This window comes from Gossypium raimondii, chromosome 9 (assembly GCF_025698545.1).
Source record: "Gossypium raimondii isolate GPD5lz chromosome 9, ASM2569854v1, whole genome shotgun sequence".
NCBI classification, from domain to species: Eukaryota; Viridiplantae; Streptophyta; class Magnoliopsida; order Malvales; family Malvaceae; genus Gossypium; species Gossypium raimondii.
In genome coordinates, this window is record NC_068573.1 from 48,153,246 (window position 1) to 48,176,966 (window position 23,721).

Below are 23,721 nucleotides of genomic sequence, written 5' to 3' on the forward strand. Positions count from 1 at the left end.
TCGGGAAATTAACCCAAAAATTAAACTGCCAAAAACTCCTCTCTGGCTACTATTTTAGAGCCATCTACATCCTTCTAAATTAAATTGCCTTTGACTACATTACAGGATCAAATCCTGACTAACTTTTTCCCTTTCATTTGGTCTAAAATATGGTACAATGAATCATTTATTGCAGGAATTAAAGAACTTCAAGTCCCAAACATTTAATCACCTTTCAAGGAAAGAGTATTTATTTATTGTTTTACATAATTTTGAAATAATTTAATAAGTTAATTTTTACTTTTTTTTTTCTAACATTAATTTTATTATAAATTTTATCTGCTCTTTTTGATACAATACCTAGAATTACTCATAACTTTTCCTTAACTCTTATATAGGAAGATAATGTACTTGATTGCATAGTAACAATAACGATACTAATTGAACTAAGACTTAATCGACAATTTACTTTTACTAAATTTAAGGAAAAGTATTTTTCTATACATTTTTCCTTAAAATAAATTCTCATTTCAAAGAGATTAAATTAATTGCAAGGTAGGAAATGGGATCCATATCATATAAATTTCCTAACATTATCTATTGTCCAAGATTCCAGATATAAAATAAGCTGATCTGCTCACGGTTATTAAAATAAGAGTTGGACAATTATTAAGGTAGCTTGAAGTAGGAAAGAACAAATTTTCTTGTAGAAATATACATATTTTATGGAATTTGTTGAATATTATAGCCAAACACTTATTTTATACAAATGCTTTGTTTGTTCATTCAATTTTAGATAATATTTTATCGAACAGACCATCAATCAAAACTGTGGAAAGTTTTGGCATATATGTGACATAATCATTTATTTTTAGACAAAAGCCTTAAGTAATTAAAAATTATATCTTGATAGTGTGCTAGTAAAAGATACATATAAAATTACAATGGTTTTACTTTATTGTATGGTAAAAGTATTATGAAGGTTTTTGTATTAGAAGGTAGAAATTTTTTCTCTACTTAAAAATGGATAAGTTAGTCTTTATATGTTAGATAAAAGAACAAAATGGTTATTGTATTAACAATTTCATCAATTTTTTACTATTAAAATTGGTCCCTACATATATGTGTCTAATTATTCATCAATCACGGATTTTAATAATAAAGATGGATGAAATTTTAATAGAAAAGACCAATTTATTTTTTAATTTAATGTATAATGACTAATTTATCTATTTTTGAGCAAAGGAAGAAGAATGTAATTTATCAAATTCGGCCATTTGACTTTGAATTTAATGGATAGGCGGAAAAAAATTGCTAATAAAAAATGGCAGACGGAAGAGGCATACTGCAAATGGAAGAGGGTGCTTTGGTTAGGTCTAATATGTGGGGTAATTAAAGGCAAATTCCAAAGCTCATTGATATGCAGGAGGGCTTTGCTATTGCTTCCTTGCATGCTAATAAATAATAAATAAAATGATAAGAGTGTCTCAGGTAAAACCCTTTTTCTTTTGTTTTAGCTTAATAATGTTCCATTGAATTACAAGGAAAGATCAAATGATTTGACTTAGGAAATTTGTGTTTTATTCTCTTATTTTTAGGGTTATTTTATATATAATACTTATACACAAATACATATATGTTATATGTTTCTCTTTAAAATTAAAAACTAATTCAAAATTCCCAGAAAAAGGATAAAAGTGTGTATATATATATATATATATATATTATGTTTTTCGTTTCCTGCAGAATGTATAGTTTTATGTTGTTGATATCCTTTGCAGTCTATTCATAGAATAAAATAACATTAGTTTTAAAGGAAGTTTTACTTTACACTACAAATTTAAATTTTAATTGTATGAAAGACATTAAGACCCAGACAAACATACATACTTTTTATGTATAATCAAGCACAAAAACAAGACATGAAACTTAGGGCAGTATTCAAAGCAAGTTCATCATCTGGGCAATAAGTGGAATTAACCAAAGCATTGAAACCATTTATATTTTAAAAACCCAATAATCTTTATAACATCAACATACCTTCTTCCCTGCAGAAAAAAAAAATGCACCCTGCACAGCTACATATTTCTTTTACATGTCTAACCCATGATGCATAATTAAAAAAAACCCTATCTCATATGAAAATTTCATATCAATAATGGAAATTAACAATTTCAAAAAGTAGCCTCTAAAATAATCTTTTATTATTGCAAACATTAAAAAAAAAAAAAAAAGCAAAGGAAAGAGAGTTTAATATACATTAAAATCCCCCAAGATTGTTTATCTTGTTTCACTTGTCTATTTTTATTTTTATTTTGCTAAATTTTCTCCCAATCTCTCTAGTTTTTCAATACAGATTACACAAACATTTTTTGTAAGACCTTAATTAAGTTGTCGCACTCTCTAATTATATATGAAAGATAGTCTCTCCATTTTATTAATAAGGTGGTCTCCCATGTGTCCAACCATAGGGTTCATGCCCTAGTTGCCCTCCATTTGAGAGTAAATTTGGAGGCAAATTGTATATTGGAAGTGAAGATGGATCAGGCAGACCTGTGTGTGAACCGCCGCCTCCGCTACTCCCAATTGCCGGCGGTGAATCGTTTGCTCCGCCTTGCATCGGTCCACCGTGACCGGCGCTTACAACTTCTTCTTCATCTTCTAAAGGCAGTCTTTCATAAGTTGCGTTGGAAAAAGTTGCTGCAATGACCATAACAGGCCCTGCTGCTATAAGTGAACCGACAACACTTCCTCCAACAACTTGTCCTTGACCACCAGCTAAGTACACGGTGAGCCCTGTCGATCCCGGTGGAGCCGGTCCGGGGAGAAAAGCCCCGGTCAAAGACAAAATTTCAAACCTTCCATGAAGGGCGACCACCGCGCCGGGTGCTGCCGGTTGTCTTAGGGTAACGTTGGCGACCGAGCCGCTGCCGCTAAGCACGCAAACTCCACGTTGTCTTCTCCGAGCGAATTGGGCTATACTCTCGGCTACATCGGTTCCACTTGCGACTTCCATAACATGACTACGGAGCGCGTTAGGGCTATCCCTTGTCACAAAAATGGGTGGTTTAGGCTTGTTTTTGGATCCCGGTGGACGACCTCGGGGTCTTCGGTTACCGACCTCGACCGCTCCTTCTTTAGGCTCATCGCCGGTGTCTCTATCTTCATCATCATCATCCCCTCTTCCGTTGGTTCTACTTTTGCTAGCATCGTTCATAGAGATTTCAAGGTCACTTTTGTTTAAAGCTGGTGAATTGCCTGCCGGGTCCATACCCGGTAGGCTCACCTGATTAGCCCACCAAGGGTTCGCCAGCGTTTCAAGCTAAATCCAACACACAAAAACAAGAACTGGGTCGAAGGTTTTAAGATCAAATAGCTAAATTCAACAAGAAAAAAAAATTAGGGTTTATAAATAGCTGCTTCAACAGTGTTAACCTTACACCATAACTGGGGAATCAAATTTAATCTGTGATGAAGACGGATGAACAAGATCAAACGATAACCAAGAATTTATTTGATGGAAGAAAATTCAAAGAACCCTTGATAGCATCAAACACAGAGAAAGAGAAGAAAAGAGAGAGAGAAAAGGAAAGGGAAAAATATATATATATAAACTAAAGCAATGAGAGATATAAAATTATGCAGTATTTAAAAGAACTCACAAAAGAAAAAAAAAAAAAAAAAGAGTATACAAAAAACTTAAGACAAGATTGGATCAAATGTTCTTTTCTTGTTTGAAAACTGTATTGTGTTTATTTATTTATTTATTTGGGAGTTATTAGCTGCCTGTGTGTATTACTATAATTTATTATAGAGTGTGTGTATTATTATATTAATTATCATATTCATATACACCATTAAATTATTATACAAACAATATATTGTATAACTAATGTACTAAAATGATAATAAAAACTATTTTAATTCAAGATTTATAAGAATTTCCAAGTAATTGTCATCATTCATGTATACATTAATAATTTATATCATAAATATTCAAAAATCATATTATATGAATTAAAATTTTATTTATTCATATAATACTTGTGCTGTTTTAAATTCCATATATTATATTATAGTTTTTTAGGTAAAATTAATGTTATTAGAATTGGATCGATTAGCCTGATCTGATCGATTTATCATGCCAGATAAAATGGTTTAATCAATCTCTAAGTGATCGTTTGGAACGGGTAAAATATAAAATATTAGGACGAAATATTGGCGATTGAACTGATTTTATACACTTTTAATGTATATTTTTAAAATTTTAAATAATTAATTATTTAATTATTATTGGATTGATGGTCAAACCGATCAAATTGAAAATTGATAGTCTACTCAGTCTAATCATTAGTCCAATTTTTAAAATTTAGGATAAAATCACATTTGCGAGTACAAATAATATACATTCGAATAAATTTGATAATAATTAAACATTAAATAAAACAAGGCTAAATTGATAAGTTAAATGGAATGATACTTGTATAAAAGAAAATATAATATTTTAATCGAAATCAAAATAAATTTAAGCAAAACTTCACATATGATAAGACATTAACTCGAAATAAATTTTAAATTAAAAGCCCATAAATAATATATTATGTGTAATAAAATTCCAACATAAAACTCAAATTTTTGGAGAATTTTATTGGTCATTGGTAATAAAATGGCAAAAAATGAGGTGAGCATGGGAATTAGGGTTTCGTGGGGTGGCGTGCGCGTGGGCAGGTGGGGAGCACGTCGTTTTCTCGTGCCCCAACATAGCTGAGGAAGCAAATGAGAGAGAAAGAGCTTTTGTAAAATAATAAACAAAAGGTTAAAATCTGCATTAAAATTTTCTACTTTATAAATTTAGTATTTAACCTTTATATTTTTATTTCTAAAAATTTAAATTTAACTGTTAATTCTATTAAAAGTATTTTGTTAAATTCATATTCATTATAAAATTAATATTTTAATAGATTGCTACTAAGTGAATTTTTTTATTTTATTTTAAAATGTTATACAAATAAATTTAACCAAAAAAGTTAATATTGTTAAGAATTAGGTCTGAATTTTAAAATCTGAAAAATAGAGAGACAAAATTCCTAAAATAAAAGTATAGGGACTAAATTCTAAATTTGTGAAGGGTATAAAGACTTTATGATATATTTTAACCTAAATAAAATTACAAAAATTTGAATCATGGCCTTTCATTTTGTCCCCCTTTGTTTATTTGTAGTTTGCACGTAATCTTTTCAATCTATGATTTTCTTCAAGTTATTTTCTTCTTTCATGTAAGTCATTTTCCTTACATAAAATAATACCCATTTAAGTGAAGTTGGCTACTTGGGGGTCCTAAATTGCAAGGTGTTTTAATGGTGGTGTTATTATTGCCTAAGGGATCTACTTTGTTTTGAGTTGACACAAAAAAGGGTTAAAGTTCATATGATCATGGTTTGTTTGATAATGGGGGTACCAATGGCTAGCTAGCAAAGTGCATGTCTATGGTTAAATGGATGTAGAAATACCTTCTTGAAACTAGGTACGGTGTTTTAATCAAATAGTATGATTATATATATATATATTTAAATATTTGTAGAATAGATTGGGGTTATGGTATTTACATAATCTATACTTTAAGCTCAACTTAATTTGAAATATTGGTCTCAAATTTTGTTTAAGTTCACTCATATTTATAAATATCTACCTCAAGTCTATTTTAGGCATGTCAATATTAAAAAATTATGTTCTTTTTAATTTAATATTTAGTATTTTAAATGCTTACATTATAGATTTAAATTACATTATATAATACTAGAAATTCTATTACACGTTTATGTGTGAGAACCATGTAAAAGAAAACAATGACATACAAAAATTATGAAATATAAGGTTTAACAAATATGCAATACGTCTGAAATAAAAAATAGTTTTAATTGAGAGTAAAAGGAAATTTAAATAGCTAAATACATCATATTAAAAATATTAAATACATTATAATTGCTTATCATGATATTGTCATTTTCTTGAGTTAATATCGCGTTAACTTGTGATACCAATTCAATCAACGACATTACCAATGTAGGTGAAACAGTTTTGTAATAACTAAAATGTACAAAACATAAAAATAAAGCTTTGATTAAAATGGTGAAATTGTTTTTTATAAATGTTGGTGATATGGGTTCAAATCCCAACATTTGCAATTGTTTTATTTAAAATAAAACAAAAATACTATAAAACTTATTTAAAAATATAAAATTATAAAAATCCACCTTCAGGTTTACTGTGTAACTAATTAATACAAAAAAACTGTAGTATAAACTTCATTAAAGACGACTCTATAACTTGTTGCAGTCATTATCAAAAGTGATCTTGACAGTGGAAATAAAGAGATTCATCCAATATACTGTAACAATCTCGACCGGCCAGTAAATCTAATCTGGCTGTTGTTAAAGTTATAGATTCTTTTTAGTTTTTATTTTTAAAAAATAAAAAGTAATTTTAATCTTTATCTCAGTCTAATTGTGTTCTTATTATGTTACCCAACTTTATGGACGTTGCATTGCCATGAAATTGAAAGAACTTTAGTCTAACATAGTTAACATGTTACAACAATTGGAGCTATAAATATGCTATATATATAAATTTCAATTCTCATTTTTTTCTGTTTTTTACTTCTTTGGTAAAAAAACAATTGTCTGCTGAAATCAACATTACAACATTCAAATGTGGGGGGGACTGCCTGCCTTAAACCAGTTGAACTGCGATTCGAATTTCTTCTTATAATGAACTACCGTGCTAGCAAACTGCGAGCAGTACCAGATTCTCAAGAAAAGAAATGGGATTTTTTTGGTGCCTTTGACAGACATTCGGTTCTCGTATACGGACCAAACTTCCAAGAATGTTGCAGTTTCTTCAACCACGGACATATCGAAGCATCCTGCATACAAGGAAACTATCAGCAACAGCAAAGATTCATTCAAGAAAATACTCAATAATGTCATGCCTTGTACGTTTTGTTTATTCTTAAGCATTTCCCTAATGAAGCCTATCGATTAACACGCTCTTCCCCTTGTATACAAGTGATGAATCTTGTTTTGGTACATATGTGGTCATAATCAATTAAGCAATTAAGCAAAAGGATGTGCAATAATTTTTTGGAGTTGATAAGATCTTATAACATTCAAAGAATGCCATTGATCACTTGAAAAACGAAAAGGTTCCAACTACCGACAAGTACGTTCAACCAATCATGCAATCAACTTTAGTACCTTAACTCGTCGTTAATATAAACATCTTTCAAGCAGATAAAGCAAAAGAGATGACAGCGCCTATGTTAAAGCACAAAGCACGAGAATTCACAATCGACGGTAATGAACTAAATATGCCATTTACCTAAAGAGATAGTATATTATTAAGAAGGAAACCACGAAGGCCATCACCAGTGTACACATTTTCCTGTTGGACTTCTTCTCGAACACCTATAGAGCAGCAGCCTCATAATATTCAGCCAATTTTTATCAGAAACTGAATTAAACAAACATGAAGTTAAAATAGTAGCGCAAAACTTGTTTAGATACCTTCTTGAACCGACCCATGGTGCCAGACATTATGCCCCTTGTAGCATCCATGCCATTGCCCTGATTTACAACAAAATCAGTTAAATAACAAGTAAACCAGAATTTTTCATGAAAGTTGAAGTTTTGGGTTTAACAGCTGCAATTACGCACCATCCGGTCAAGCATACGATTATGACTCTCCACTTCATCATGTATATCACCTGTTAACTACAAACAATTTAGGCATATCAATAGTTGGCCAAATGAGTACAAACCATAAAATTTAGGACATCTTCAGTGAAGAATGATTAATAAAATTCCCATAGAACAATTTTATTGATCAAGTAAAGGAGCACAAGACTTTGCACAAACTAACATAAGCCCATTAATACAAACGAACAAATAGAAGACTTCATGCTGGAATATGCAGTGTTATGAAACTAGTGTGAGAAGAAAAAGGTAGAATAGCCAATGAATGTTGACAGTGAGGAGCTCATTACATGTCCTAAAGGCAAAAACCTATAAAATTCAAGCATCTAACTTTGTTAACAAGGCCATTCACTGAGACTCGAAAAGACAGCAAAAGTTTATATATATATATATATATATTTAATATTTAACAAGTTGCAAATTGTCAATAAAACAGAAATGTAAATCCTCTTTGACAGAACTTACTCTTTTCAGAAAAGCAACTCTGTCATGCAAGCTCTCTATAGCTTTGCCATTGTCATGGTCCTTAACATCGTGAGAGAAAGATGAAGAAGCCCTTATACCACCTTCTTCAAGATTATCAAGGCCATCAAATAGAGCTGATTTCGAAGAGCGGTGATCCCTTTACAATAAGGGGTCATGCCATAACTTAGAAAACATGAATGGAAATAATGAAGCTCTCAACATAGTCGCAAAAATATAAGGTGGAAAAGAAAAAAAAATCGATGTTACCACATCACGTTAGTGATTATCAGGTCCATCCCGAAAAGCAAACAACAGAGTAAAAGCAATATGAGAATCTTGATATCATTACAATCAAATTATTGAAACACAACATTGCTAAGACTTAACTTCTCACTGATGAAAGATTCACTGGGAGAAGCATTCAAAGAAAAACATAAAAAAGGTCAGCTACTGAGATCAAATCAATTATATGAATTTTCTTGGTTGCAAAAATTCAAGCAGAGAATCGACTCCATCACTACAATTCTTATCATAGGCAAGGAATTTAACGAATCAACATAATTAATTGATTTTTGAAAGGATTGTAAGAGGACTATTCTACGAGGCCATGTCAAAAACCCAGAAACCTAAGGGATCAAACCAAGCTAAAAGCTAAACGCAAAGCTGAAATATATGAAAATCCTTCAGGGAAAACAAAAACAAAGGATCATTTCTGTTGCTAATTTCATCAAGTTCCAACATTTTCGAATAATTCATCAACTTAATGCTAATCTAAGAAACTACAATAAGTTAACAAATTCAATAGAATTAAATCTAAATAAACAATCAAAAGCCCTGAAACGTAAGGGATCAAACTAAGTCACAATCAAAATTAAAGCGGAAATCTGAAAATCCATCAAAATAATAATAATTCTATTACTAATTTCGAAAAAAGTTGCAACATTCTCGAACAATTCATCAACTTAATGTTCAAAATACACCAAGAAATTAGGGAAAAAATTCAAAAAATTCAATATGAAATGCACAATTAGCGGCAATCAAATCGAATAAAATATGCATAATCTTACCTTCTATAACTCATTGCTTCAAATTCCACTTCCGTTTTCCGAATCTGCAGTTAATAAATTTTCACGACTTCCACTGGGTGGGAAAGGAAACAATGTTAAGTGGGTGGCTATTTCCATTATTATTATTTCCTTAAAAAGGCCCAAACTATACACGTGATGAAGCCCATACTCTTAATTTTAACATAAGCGTTTCTTCATTAAATCAAACATAAATATTAAAAAGATTATGTAATTTAATTTTTGATAATAGTAACCGGGTGGTGCGTTTATCTGTGGTAAGTGTAAAAACAGTGGTGGCCGTGAAATTAAATACTTTAGTGATACTGTAACATGAGACAAAAAATAAGCTAAATGCACCGCACCGCACTCCACCGCTTATCCAAACCCACCCGGACTAAGAAATGTTATCAAAATTGTTATCTATATTTGTGTATAAGTTTTCTATCCATATGTAACATTTTCCTAAATTAAATCATAAATTTAATTATGGTGTAATTGTGATCACACAAAAATTGATAATTTATAGTTAAAAAAATTCACTTTCCCTAATATTTCCCTAAAAAGTATTTGAATGTAAGTAATAATAAGAAAACAAAAATAAATTATATTAAAATTAGATTATCTGGCACAATTCAAATAAACATATTCTTTTTCTCAATAAAAAAATTCATTAATAGCAAAATCAAAAGTCATACAACTGTAATTCAAACAAAATATAACCATAAACAACTCCGATAGAAATGAAAACCAACAAAAAAAAACACCTAAATAATAAAATAGTATGATAAAAACCCATTCATAACTACCTCCCAAGCATAATTAAATCAAACACCTGAAAAACAACTTTAACCAACATGTTATTTTCGGTTTAACTAGTTTAAATTCGACATCATCCCTTGTTATTTGATAGGACTCAACCTTCTCATTTCTCAATCTCCAACGTTTACGAGAAAAGACAATGGATATGAAGCACTTAATCCCCATTTTTGTCATCTTCTTCTTCTTTATGTCTACTACTTCCGCATCAGTAGCATTAGCTCCATCATCATCCAACACTCAATCTTTCAGCTTTTCTAAACCCCCAGGGGACCAAACATTTTTTATATTACCTAACGATGTTGATCCTAAGCTTCAAAGCATTTGTGGAGAAACTGACTACCCCATCGAATGTTTAACAACAACTATTCCATTCCTAGATGAAAATGTTGCCATAATCCCGGTGTCTATTCTCAAAGTTGAGATTGATGCAATTCATAACAAGACTAAAAAAGCGATAGACAAGGCTTACGAGTTTTCAATAAATCCCTCTACCTCAAGACTCCTCCCTTTATGTCTTAAAACTTGTATTAATAACTACAATGCCATTCTAGAAAGCAAACAAAGAATCCTTGATGCAATCTCTATTGGTGATGCTAACGAGCTGAGCATGGAGCTAAGCCACAACATGGAGCATGTATTTGCATGTGAGGACGAGTTCAAGGAAGCCAAAATTGAGTCGCCAATAGCAGAATTAAATTCATTGCTTGTTAAGATAATTACCAACAGTTTGACGATCTATGTTGATATGGTCAAAGTTTAGAGGAAAAACTAATGACAAACAAAATACATTAAGCCTAAAAATTATTGCATTTTTTAGTTGTAACCCCTAAAATTTATTTAATATTTATTTTATGTGAACAATAATTTTATCTATTTATTTTTTAAGAATTTGTAATTTTAAGAATTTGACCAATATATATACCATATGGATTAACAATCAATTGAAACATCGTTTTTTTTTTTTTGTGAATAAAAATCTGTAATACTGAATTACATTAGAATTGACTGAGGGGTAAAAGCATCCCCATCCTTATCTGCTTCAGGAAATTCTAATGCTTCCTTAGGAGGCACATCAAAATTGAAACATCATTTTTAATATTCAATTAGCGGAAAATAAATCGAATATAATATGCATGAATCTTATCTTCTATAACTCATTTCTTTCAACAAATTTTTAAGACTTTCACTTAGTGGGAAAAATATCAATCTCCAACTTTTAAGAGAAAAGCATTTAATCTCGATTGTCATCATCTTCTTTTCTATGTCTACTACTTCGGTATCAATAGCTTTAATCCCATCTTTATTTGACGCCTAATTTTTCAGCTTTTTAAAACTCTTAGGGGAACAAACATTTTCTATATTACCTATTGACGTCGATCCTGACTCCTGAGCTTTAAAAAATTTTGTGGAAAAATTAACCACCCAACCGAATATTTAATATCAACTACTTCATTCCTGCTAGATGAAAATGTTGCCATAAATCTCGTGTTTGTTCTCAAAATTGAGATTAATGTAATTAATAGCAAGACTAAGGAAGCTTTAGACAAAGCTTCCGAGCTTTCAATGAATTCCGTTACCTCTAGACTCCTCCTCCCCTTTATGTCTACAATGCCATTCTAGAAAGCAAACAAAGAATCATTGATGCCATTTCATCGGGTGATACTAACCAATTGAGCATGGAGCTAAGCCACAATGTAGAGAATATATTTGGCTGTGAGGATGCGTTCAAAGAAGTTAAAACAGAATCGCCAACAATTTGACCATTGACATTATCTGCTTTTAGAGAAGCAACTAAAGAAAAAGCCTACAAAACAAACTAGGCGAAGCCTACAAATTATTGATTTTTTATTTGTAACCCTCCAATCCGTATTATTGAAGGTAAGCACAGGATTACAATAACACCTAAATTTTATTTTATGTGAAAAATATTTGTATCTATTTAATTTTTTAGGAACCCATAATTTTAAGAATTTGACCCATACACGTCCATAGATTTTTATCTATAACTCATTGTTATTAATGAAATTTCTACACTTCACTGAGTGCAAACAATTGTGTTAAGTAGGGTGGCGATTTCCATTAAAATGGCCCAAACTATAAACGTAGTGAAGCATCGAAGCCCGTACTCTTAATTAAAAAATAATTTTCAATCCTATCCAAAATAATTATCATCAAAATCATTTCAATAATATATAAATTTGGATAGAATTTACAAGTGGGGCATAAATCAAAATAACATTTGGAATTAAATCAAAATAAATTTGGATATATAGAGCTTAGATTAGAATAAAATTTGAATTAATAATTGCACGTAATATTTATACATGATGTAACTCAAATATAATATTTCAAAATTTCTACCATCAAGCTAAAGCCTCTTCGCAATGAGCCATTAAGTTGAAGTCTCATTAATACTTTAAATAATCAATTTAAAATTTAAGTGATGATTCTGAAATGTTTAGTGAAATTAACCTTAATTTATTTTTATTTAACATATTTTGAAATGGTATATGCTATTTTGGTATACACTTTTTTTATCCTTTTTAGATTCTTTTCGGATGTTATTTTGAGATAAACTTTATCATATTTGGGAGGGCTTGTATCGGGTTGTCTTTGGAATCGGATTAATTCAGGCTTGGATTTTCTCGAACTCGGGTCTTTTTTTATTTGTACCTATTCAAGTCGAGTAGGTTTAGACAAATTCAAATAATGTTGACGTTGTATAATTTTTTTCTGAATGTAATAATTAATTTACTTTTATATAATGATAACACAATACAAATTCGCTTCATGTAAAGTAGAAACTTTATATAGATATTTTAGTTTAATAGAAATATGGTATATAACATAACTAAAAATGCTTATTATATGTAATTTTATGATTATTATAATATATATATGAATTTTATAAACCTAATTAATATTATTATATAATTATTATATGAATTTTGTTTATTTGAATTATTATCTGAATATATAAGACACTAGTTTGGAAAAACTTATACATTGACAAAAAACAATCTATATTATTTATTATATTACTAAATTGACATTTGGATAAAAAATTACATCCTTAAAAGATACACTCAATTGAGCTCTTAATGAAAAAAATCAATTAAGTCCTTCAGATACCAAAAACATCATTGACCGATATGAGAAGCTAACACATGACATGCCACATAAACAAATATAATAACGTCACACAACATATAAAAACTAAAATCATAAAAATTATAGAAAATACTAAAAAATATCGTCCAAACTGAACATGTACAAATGTAATCCTAATCATACAAAATTAACAAAAAGTTTACTTTCCTAATATTCTCTAAAAGTTATTTGAATGTAAGCAATAGTAAGAAAACAAAAATAAATTACACTAAAATTAGATTGTCCAGCACAATTCCAACCAACATGTTTTTTTTCTCAATAAAAATAAATTCATTAATAGCAAAATCAAGAGTCATACAACTATAATTCAAACAAAATTTAACCATAAAACAACTCGGATAGAAATGAAAACCAACAAAAAAAAACACCTAAATAATAAAATAATACAATAAAATTAAACTCATTCATAACTACCTACCAAGCATGATTAAATCATGCACTGAAAAACAACCCTAAACCCTTAACCAACATGTTATTTTCGGTTTAACTAGTTTAAATTCATCATTATTCTTTGTTTTTGATAGAATTTAATCTTCTCATTTCTCAATCTCCATCGTTTAAGAGAAAAGACAATGGATATGAAGCACTTAATCCCCATTTTCGCCATCTTCTTTTTTATGTCTACTACTTCCGCATCAGTAGCATTAGCCCCATCATCATTCGACACCCAATCTTTCAGCTTTTCTAAACCCCAAGAAGATCAAATATTTTCTATATTACCTATCGACGTCAATCCTAAGCTTCAAAAAATTTGTGGAAAAACTGACTACCCCATCGAATGTTTAACATCAATTATTCCATTCTTAGATGAAAATGTTGACATGATCCCTATGTCTATTCTCAAAGCTGAGATTGATGCAATTCATAACAAGACCAAGGAAGTGTTAGACAAGACTTACGAGCTTTCAATGAATCCCCCTACCTCAAGACTCCTCCCTTTATGTCTTAAAACTTGTATTAATAACTACAATGCCATTCTAGAAAGCAAACAAAGAATCCTTGATGCAATCTCTATGGGTGATGCTAACGAGCTGAGCATGGAGCTAAGCCACAACATGGAGCATGTATTTGCATGTGAGGAGGAGTTCAAGGAAGCCAAAATTGAGTCGCCAATGGCAGAATTAAATTCATTGCTTGTCAAGATAATTACCAACAGTTTGACAATCGATGTTGACATGACCAGCTTTTAGAGGAACAACGAAATGCATTAAACCTAAAAGTTATTACAATTTTTATTTGTAACCCCTAAAATTTATTTAATATTTATTTTATGTGAACAAGAAATTTACCTACTTAATATTTAATTTTAAGAAATTGATCAATATACATTCCATTTGAATATAATATTCAAGACTTTCCCTTGGTGGGAAAAGAAATTGTAAAGTGAGGTGGGGTTTTCCATCAATTTTTTTCCCTTAAAAGGCTTATAAACTTGATGGAACTTAGATAAAAACAATATTTGAAATCAACTCACAATAAAATCGGATGGAGTCTACACAGAATAGAATTTAGATTAAATCAAATATATCTTAATTAAACCTCATTAACACTTTGAAGAATCAATTTAATATTTAAAATTTGAGAGATAGTTTGAGATTTTTGATAAAATTAACCCTATTTTTATTTAATATATTTTGAAAGGGTATATGCTCTTTTCGCAAATAATTTTCATCTTTTTTATTTCTCTTGGGTTTTATTTTGGTATAAGTCTTACCATGTTATGCTCTATCCAAATTTATTTTAGTCTAAACTCATATATATTCTACTTACTAATCTAATCGTGTTCGTAATGATTAATTCCAAATATAATCATTTGGATATATTATTTGTAATTGTAATTATAATTATTTGAAGTTTTAGATAGATTCAAATAATATTGATCTTTTATAAATAATAAATACTTTTATTTTGAACATAATAATTAATTTTACTTTTACATATGATACACAACATAAATTCGCTTCATAAATAAAAACTTGATATAGATGTTTTGTTTAATAAAAATATTGTATATAATGTAAGTAATATGTAACTTTATGATTGTATATAATATAATTTTATAAACATAATTAATATTATTATATGTATAAAGTTAGTTTATTTGAATTATTATTTAAAATATATAAAGCAAGATTTTAGAAAAAAATTAAATTGACAAAAACAATCTTTATTATTTATTAGATTACTAAAATTACATTTAAATAATTTTATTTTATTATATTTAGACTTAAAAGGTGAAAAGTTCTTGGTAAAAAAGGGTAAACTACACCCAAAGTCATTAATTATTAGTAAGTTTACATTTTGGTCACTCAACTTCAAAAAGTAACAAAACAGTCACTAAACTATTCAAAAGTTTTTATTTAAGTCACTGAGTTATTAAGTTTGTTTTTTTTTAATTCGATTAGTGAGCTCCAAGAGACAATTTCTTGATCAGTACGGCGGATTAGTACCCATCGGCAAGTAGAAGAACATATCTTAAATTCAGGTCGATTTGACGATTGATGTCAGAGATTAGAGAAAAATGTTGTTTGAATTTTGGTTCACAGATTCGTGATATTCAAAGTTGTTTTATAAAAAAAAAATTTGAACTATAGAAGAGAAAGGGGGAGAAAAGTTTTTGATTAGTGTAAACGGTACAAATGGAGAATGCCATACAACAACAATTTTAATAGCCAAGTGACTTAAATGAAAACTTTCAAATAGTCTAGGACCATTGTGTATTTTTCTTTAAGTTAAGTGATCAAAACGTAAACCTACTAGTAATTTACTAACCTTGAATGCAGTTTACCCGAAGAAAAAGCCATCAATTAAGTCTTTAAAAGATTCACTCAAATGAGCTCTTAGTAAAAAAAAAAAATTCAACTAGGTCCTCCAATAACAAAAACATTGTTGACTGATTTGAGCACCATTAATGAACGCTTATGTGGTTGACAAAATGAATGAGAAGTTGGCACATGGCATGGCACATAGAAAAGTATGATGATGAGGCATGCCACACAGCATATAAAATATTAAAATAAAAAAAACTAAAAAATCTCGTCTAGAATGAACCCGAACAAATGAACGCCCAAATTTATTTGAATCTGGAAACTTATTTATCTTATTTTATTCTAAATGTAGTTTATAATATTATAGATAATTATAAAAGAATGTTGATAAGTTGTAAAAGATTAAAAATATATATAAATTATTAAAATAGAAAATTATAAACAATTATTTGAAATTTATAATAAATATAATAATCGTCAATAATTATTAAAAATTCTAAAAATATTAAATATTAAATATTAAATATGATTTAAAGATTATTATAAAATTGTGTTCATACTGTATACCTCATATTTCATTGTTTATCCTTAGATTTAGATTATTTCGGGTTTAAATTTTCTTAAATTTAATGAACTTTTTCAAACTTAAAATTTTCAGAGTCAAATCATTACGAACTTAAATCGGCACAAACGGGACTTTTAAACTCAAACCTATTTTGCGAACTCTATTTTTGGCCCTATCATGTACATGCTTTCAACAATATATATACATATATATATATATATGAAACTTTTTGTTACTTGACCATTTTTAAAAACTAAAATATAAGCATTTCTTAATTAAACCATACATAAAATTAAAAAGATTATGTAATTTAATTTTTGATAATAGTAACGTAATATAACTCAATCCAAATGTGACTAAGAAATGGCATCAAAATTATTATATACATTTGTTAGAGAAGGATTGTATGAAACAGACGCTACGTCATATGTATCCTTTTTTCAATAATTTAATGCCACATCAGCAATTTCATATTAAATTTTAGTATTTTCACCCATAAAAGAATCAAATGAAAATGAAAATATTAAAATTCAAGAGAAAATTACCGATATAACATTAAACTATTGAAAAGAGATAATATTCCTATACCTTCTATCTATAATTAAATCATAAATTTAACTATATATGATGTAATGATGACCATAAAAAATTGATAATCTGTAAGTAATAAAAATTCCACCACCTCCAATACTTCTTTAACAAAGTATTTGATTGTAATAAAACAAGAACCCGTTGGACTAAAATTAGATACATGTTATCTTCTAATCTCCAACTTTTTAAGAGAAAAGAAAATAGATATGGTCATCTTTTCTATGTCTACTACTTCCACATCAGTCTTCATTTGAGGTTCAAATTTTCAGTTTTTCTCCAACTCCAAAAGGATCAGACATTTTCTATATTATCTACAGATGTTGATCCTAAGCTTCGAAAACTTTGTGGAGAAACTAATTACCCAATCGAATGTTGCCATTCCTAGATGAAATTGATAGCCATAAACCCCATGTCCATTCTCAAAGTTGAGATTGATGCAATTGATAGCAAGACTAAAGAAGCGTTAGATAAAGGTTCTGAGCTTTCAGTGAACCCCCCTCCTTCAAGAGTCTTGAAACTTGTATCGATAATTCCAATTCCATTCTAGAAAGCAAACAAAAAATCCTTGATGTTATCTCTGTGGGTGATGCTGACCAAGTGAGCATGGAGCTAAGTTTCAATATGGAGAATGTTTTTGCTTGAGAGGATACGCTCAAAGAAGCTGCAATTGAATCACCAATAACGGAATTGAATTCATTACTTGTCAAGATAATTACCAACATGATCAATAATTAATGAAAATTATTGCATTTTTTGTTGGTGACTTAATATTATTAATATTGGATTGAAGCATCATTTTTAGTTGTTTGTAATTACTAGTATGACCCTATATTATGTATATAATTTTGTGAAGGAGAAATTTTCATTACCTATTTTTAGGTTAAATCTGGTTACATATTCTCGGATATTTCTCCATCAAAGTAAATGAATTTGAGCCACTGTATAAAACGGAAAGAAGTTAATGCTAAAATTAGATTGTTGGGTAAAACTTGAACCATGATGTTATTTCTGTCCACAATCTAATGCCTTCAACTAGTTTAAATTTATCATTGTTTCTCCTTCTTTGACAGAACTCGATCGCTTCTAAAAGAACAAGACAATGGAGATGAAGCATTTAACCCTCCTTCTCAGCCTCTTCTCCTTCTCTGCATATACCGCTTCCCCTTTAGTAGCTTTAGCTTCATCTCCTTCCGATGGTCAGTCCCCCAGCTCTTCTGAAGACCAGCCACCCCAAACAGTTTCTAAAATACCTTCCAACGTCAACCCTAAGCTTAAAAAAATCTGTCAAGAAGTTAATCACCCCACCGAATGTGTTACAACAGCTGGTCCATTCCTAGGTGAAACTGCTGATATAAGTCCCGTGACTGTTCTTCAAGCTGAGATTGAAGCCATTGATAGCAAGGCTAAGGAAGCCTTGGCAAAGGCTACAAAGCTCGCAGCGGATCCCACTACCTCAAAAACCATCACTTTTCCCCTAAATATTTGCATTGATGGTTACAAAGCCATTCTCAAAAACAAACGAGCAATCCTTGATGCTATCTCTAAACGTGACGCTGATGAGCTAAACATGGAGTTAAGCTCTAATGTGGATCATATAAGCCAGTGCGAAGATGCGTTCGAAGAAGCCAAAATTAACTCCCCAATACCAGAACTGCATTCGTTACTTGGCAAGATGATTTTCAACAGTATAAACATTGGTGTTGATATGGTTGATTTTGAGAACAAGAATTAATTTTAAATAATCTATAAATGACATTAAGTCTATAATTATATATATTTTGTAAAATAATTTATTTTAATTTGAATCCCCTTTACATTTTGTTTCATCTATTTTTCCTTGGCACAAAATTTATCAAATCAACAATTAGTCTGATATTGTGCCATCAGCTTGATCTATTTTTGTAAACTTGGTATTTTTTTTCAAATTGGTCTTTGAACGAGTTTTCCCGCTCTTGGTAAATTTGATGGCATGACACTCTGACATTATGCCATTTAAGGTGATGACATTGCACAATCTCAGAGAACCACGTTATCAAATGGATCAAAAGTGAGAACGGTTATCTAGTTTCAAATTAACGCGGACCAAAAAAAGTTCGAGACCAAGTTGGAAAAATTCACCAGTTGAGGGACTAAATGTTGCTTTCAAGGCCCCCACCCCAAGATAACTAATAGGTGAATGCCCTCAAAAAAGAGCAAAAAATAAGACACTTGAAATGAGAAATGCCAACTTTTTATATAATTCAGTTAATATGCATTGCACAGCCTTCATGAAATTTTAAGGCATCAAGTAGAAGAAAGCCATGAAAATATCATATATGTATATGTGTATATATAAATAAAGCATAATAATGTCAAGGAGTGCTTAAAACCAATGATGCTATTCTTTATGCATGCTGCAGACACTTTCATGCTTCCTTCCTTACTTTAAGGGAACAGCATGCTAACGTGATGTTTCTTTTCAGAAACCACCATTTTATAGTTGATGTAAAAGCCTTTTGTGCCATTGACTCGAATGCTGATTCGAGTGCAAATCTTAAGTCTAGCAACCACGAATACAGAGGAAATATCTAATATCGACTAAAAACATTAGTAATACACCATTAGTCGTCACAATGGGGAATGCATCAATATACCCAAGTACAATCGAAAAGAATTGTAAATCACTGCATTATCGACCTACAATATAACAAAGGCACAGGTAGCCTTAAGAAACTAGTAAAAATGAACAGGAAAAACATGTACACAACTCACAGAGGAGGGAAATACTTCTTTTCTTTCTAAATTAATCGAAATTTTCGTAATTTGGAAAGAAAAGACATCCCGTACCTTCGAAAGTAAATGCATTAATCAACTTCAGGCTTCGGTTACGAGCGCCTTTTTGTTGTGTAAGTATCTTGTTGAACCTTCATCCGTCTTTTCTCATGACTATAAGGATCACAAAAAAGTACCCTACATGCCTCTACATGTATTGATAATTTGAACAATGTAAACTAATTAAGATAAGAATTTTCACATTGCAATTGCCACTCCACACAGTCCTCGAAATCGAAACTGCTTGCACAATCCAACAACGCGTTTTGTTGATGCTCATACCGACATATGTAATTCAACCCAACAAGAAGCTCACAGATGGCTGCTTCAGTCTTTTCCCTATCAGCAAAATACAATGTCTGGAGAAGAAGAACATTAGTCCGAGCAACAATTTGCTGCTGCTCGAAATTCCGCTCGCTTTGCCACCGGATCATGTTATGTGCCAGTGGGGCAAGCCAACTTAATATCCCATCAAGAGTTTCTTTCCAATCGTGAGCCAATGGAGCATCATATATTGCCAAATTCTTGACATAGGACTTGAGATTATTCCTTAGAGACAGTCTCAAACTTGTTGGCAACATTTGATACAAATCGTCTCGAGCTTCTTCGCCGACCAAATGAGGGTAGTGCAGTAATTTCTCGATCACAATTATTACATTAGCATAATGCAAGGCAAGAGCCGAACCTCCCACGGTGGAGGGTGAAGCATATAGAGCTAACCTACTTTTAGGACCAAATTGTGCATTACTCAACACTCCACAACTTGATTGCCTGTGATCACCATTCAAACGATCATTTAGTCGAGGCAAACAAAAGGGAGGAGAACGATTCGGCCGCTCTCTCTTCACCCCATCATTCGCAACACTACAACAACCCGAAATCTGACTACTTCGATCATCATGATCAACGATCCGATCATCACCATCATCGTACCTCGAAGCTGAACTACCCAAACTAAGACAATTGCTCAAAAGTCTCCCGGGACTAGTCCCACAAGGAAAACCGGAATCCTCCATCCGAAACAACCTGATTTCACCCTTCCGTGAATCGATCCCTCGATGCTTCAAACTCACTCCCCTTTTCTCCGCCACACTTCTCTCTACATTCCCAAGTTGACTACTCCCAACACTACTACTCTTACTAAGAACCCCTTTCAACTGCCTAGAAACAACTTCGACTCGATCGGAAAACCGTCCATTAACCCTCCCGGAAACCCCATCTTTTCCCAAAGCAGATTCCCCAAACACAACAAGAATCCTAGCAAAAATAGTACAAACAGTCCTAGCCAACAATTCAACAACCTTATCAAATGTTTGGTTCCAAAGCGAAACATCCTTAAGATGCCTAACATCTTGTCTTTGCCAAATCAATTTTTGTTCAAAAGCTCTCTTACTTTCCTCATGTGGGTTAGCTTGAAACTTCTTAGTACCATGTTCTAATTCATTCAAAACCTCCATTTCATTATACAACTTAGCAGTCAAATTAACATACCTTTCTAATTTCCTAACCATCCCTTCCATATCTTTAACTAAAAGTCCTAATTCCCTAACATCAATAACCCCATTCAAGATATCCCCAAAAACATGTTCGAAACCTTGCAAAGCTGGTTCATTACATTTCTTGCCTAGTCTAGACACAACATTGGCAACCTTGGTTAATTCATCTAGCTTTTCAGCTAAAGCAAGTGAAAGAAGATAACTTTCATCGGCTGAAACTAAATTTGAAATGCCTTGGGATTTTAAGATCTCGGATTTGAGCTTCGAGATCTCGGGTTCAGACAAGGATTTATGGAAGTGAACAGTTTTGGACATGACATTGGCTACTTCAAAAGACAAGATTCCAACAGTTTGAGGTTTTTTGGATGTTTGGTTGTGTTGGGTGTTTTTCTTTTTTTTAGAAGAAGGTTCGAGTAGAAGGGCATGTTTGAGATTGGAACTTACCTGGTTCCCAATTTTAAGTATCCAAGTTTCTGCTACCATTGCTGGAAGTTGAAGCTGCTGTAATAAAGCTTATGCCTTTGGGGTTTTCAACAGCTTAAAGGAACGAATTTCATTAAGAAATCAAAATGGGATATTTATATTTCCCTAAGCAACGAGAACTGAAGCAAAAGAATTTAAGACAGTTCTTTCAGTTCATTTGAAAAGACAAGATGGTGGGTTGTATTTGAATGCGGTCTGTGAGTTTTGGAAGTATTCCTTATGTTTGCAGTTGGTTTTTTTTTTTTGTTTTTTTTTTCCCCTCTTTTTCAAATTTATAAATGGGTTTAGTAAGTCCATTATGTCATAAGTTTTAATTTTTAATTACATTATTTCTTCTTTATTTTAATCATTTTTCGTGTTCATTTTTATAATTAGAATGATTCAGTTTGAATCACATGAGTTGAGTTTTAAGACAAATGTGAACCAAATTATTAATTAATAATAAATGCTTATAGTTAAATGTGTTTTTTCCAAATAGAAAAACGAGGTATTGAGCTATAGAGATATAAAAAAATCATGTGATAAAGTTAATTTAATCATTGTTTAACCTCTTTTCTATAATTTTCATTTTTTCCTAATAAATGAGACGAAGAAAATGATATTCATACTTTAAGACTATCATTCATTTTTGCATAGTTTGGTTGATAATACCCACCTAAAAGTTAAGGAATTAATGAGTGTTTCATATGAAATTGAATTTATATATACTTTTTAAAGTAAACAAATAAATTAGATCGAATTTTTAAAGGGTTAAAAAAAGTGAAGCAAAGTACACCCAAACCAACACATCCAAAAAGTAGTTGGCCATAATTTTATTTAACTCAATTTCATGCATAGAGCCAAGAGCATAAATGCATGGATGTAGCCACATATCGAAAGGGAAGTGCATTAGATTTGTCATTCAAGGTTAGTTAGGGTTTTAAAATAATATGAACCCCAAAAGCAATTTATTTGTTCATCTAAAACATTCTCCAATAAATAAAAATTAAAAATCCCAAAGCTCTATTTTACTTACAAAATCATGAATTTCATGTCAAAGGTATATGTTTTGATTATCGGGTTAAAGAAAACTACGAAATTGTCCACTTGTTGGAAGATTTAGGTGTTTATCTTCTCCTCTTATCATAAAGTTTTTATTGCGTGGCCGATTGAGTTTTAACTCGATTAGTAAATAGTATGAAAATTATCTTTTATCGATACATATTTAACGATGTAAACATCAATTTTATCAGTAAATTAATGATTGGTTTAAAAAGAAAAACTGATAGAATTTTAAAGTAATCTCTTCTATTGATATTCAAGCCAACTTTTTGATAAAAACACAAAAAGAGAACCCTACTTTTCCCATCTTATCTTTTTCTTTGTTATCATATTATAATCCCATGCAAATGGAAAAGAAGAAAAATTAAGGTAATTGTTTAATGAAAGGACCTTAATTTATGTCCTTGGTAATTCATATTTTTTTAAAAAAAAGCACTTAAATGAAGTGCACTTTTTCAAATTATAGCTTCTAGTAAAGGACAATGATTAGAATTTTGGGAATAATCTAAAAAAATGAAAAAAAATAATCGTGAGGGGGAAAATTGTCAAAAGCTAACCAATAGTGGGAGTTGTTAGCTTATTTGTATACTTAGGACAACAAAAACTAGCCACATGGGTTAGCCAACCTAACAAAATAGTATCACTTCATGTTTAATAAATATTAAGAAAATATATGTAATTATTATATTTAAAATTGAGTCCTTCCATTTTTTA

At 30.6% G+C, this 23,721-nt stretch overlaps 6 protein-coding genes across 6 annotated transcripts; 3 read left to right on the plus strand and 3 right to left on the minus strand.

Annotated features, from left to right (window-relative positions):
• Nucleotides 1–2,161: 2,161 nt before the first annotated feature.
• Nucleotides 2,162–3,586, minus strand: LOC105800597 (AT-hook motif nuclear-localized protein 20). The gene has a single exon (XM_012631806.2). The coding sequence runs from the start codon at nt 3,248–3,250 to the stop codon at nt 2,417–2,419; it is 834 nt and encodes a 277-aa protein (XP_012487260.1). The 5' UTR covers nt 3,251–3,586; the 3' UTR covers nt 2,162–2,416.
• Nucleotides 3,587–6,576: 2,990 nt separating this feature from the next.
• LOC105800599 (bet1-like SNARE 1-2) lies at nt 6,577–9,370 on the minus strand. Its single transcript, XM_012631808.2, has 6 exons — nt 9,263–9,370; nt 8,196–8,352; nt 7,692–7,748; nt 7,542–7,601; nt 7,357–7,442; nt 6,577–6,901 (listed from the first exon to the last, which is right to left on the minus strand). The coding sequence occupies exons 1-6, from the start codon at nt 9,274–9,276 to the stop codon at nt 6,877–6,879; spliced, it is 399 nt and encodes a 132-aa protein (XP_012487262.1). The 5' UTR covers nt 9,277–9,370; the 3' UTR covers nt 6,577–6,876.
• Nucleotides 9,371–10,220: 850 nt separating this feature from the next.
• Nucleotides 10,221–10,841, plus strand: LOC105797769 (uncharacterized). The gene has a single exon (XM_012627693.1). It carries the CDS (start codon nt 10,221–10,223, stop codon nt 10,839–10,841), a length of 621 nt encoding a protein of 206 aa, XP_012483147.1.
• A 2,983-nt stretch (nt 10,842–13,824) lies between these two features.
• LOC105797770 (uncharacterized) lies at nt 13,825–14,442 on the plus strand. The gene has a single exon (XM_012627694.1). The coding sequence runs from the start codon at nt 13,825–13,827 to the stop codon at nt 14,440–14,442; it is 618 nt and encodes a 205-aa protein (XP_012483148.1).
• A 3,833-nt stretch (nt 14,443–18,275) lies between these two features.
• On the plus strand, nt 18,276–18,908 carry LOC105797772 (uncharacterized). Its single transcript, XM_012627695.1, has one exon. It carries the CDS (start codon nt 18,276–18,278, stop codon nt 18,906–18,908), a length of 633 nt encoding a protein of 210 aa, XP_012483149.1.
• Nucleotides 18,909–19,729: 821 nt separating this feature from the next.
• LOC105800598 (protein PSK SIMULATOR 1) lies at nt 19,730–22,200 on the minus strand. The gene has a single exon (XM_012631807.2). The coding sequence runs from the start codon at nt 21,964–21,966 to the stop codon at nt 20,167–20,169; it is 1,800 nt and encodes a 599-aa protein (XP_012487261.1). The 5' UTR covers nt 21,967–22,200; the 3' UTR covers nt 19,730–20,166.
• Nucleotides 22,201–23,721: the final 1,521 nt, after the last annotated feature.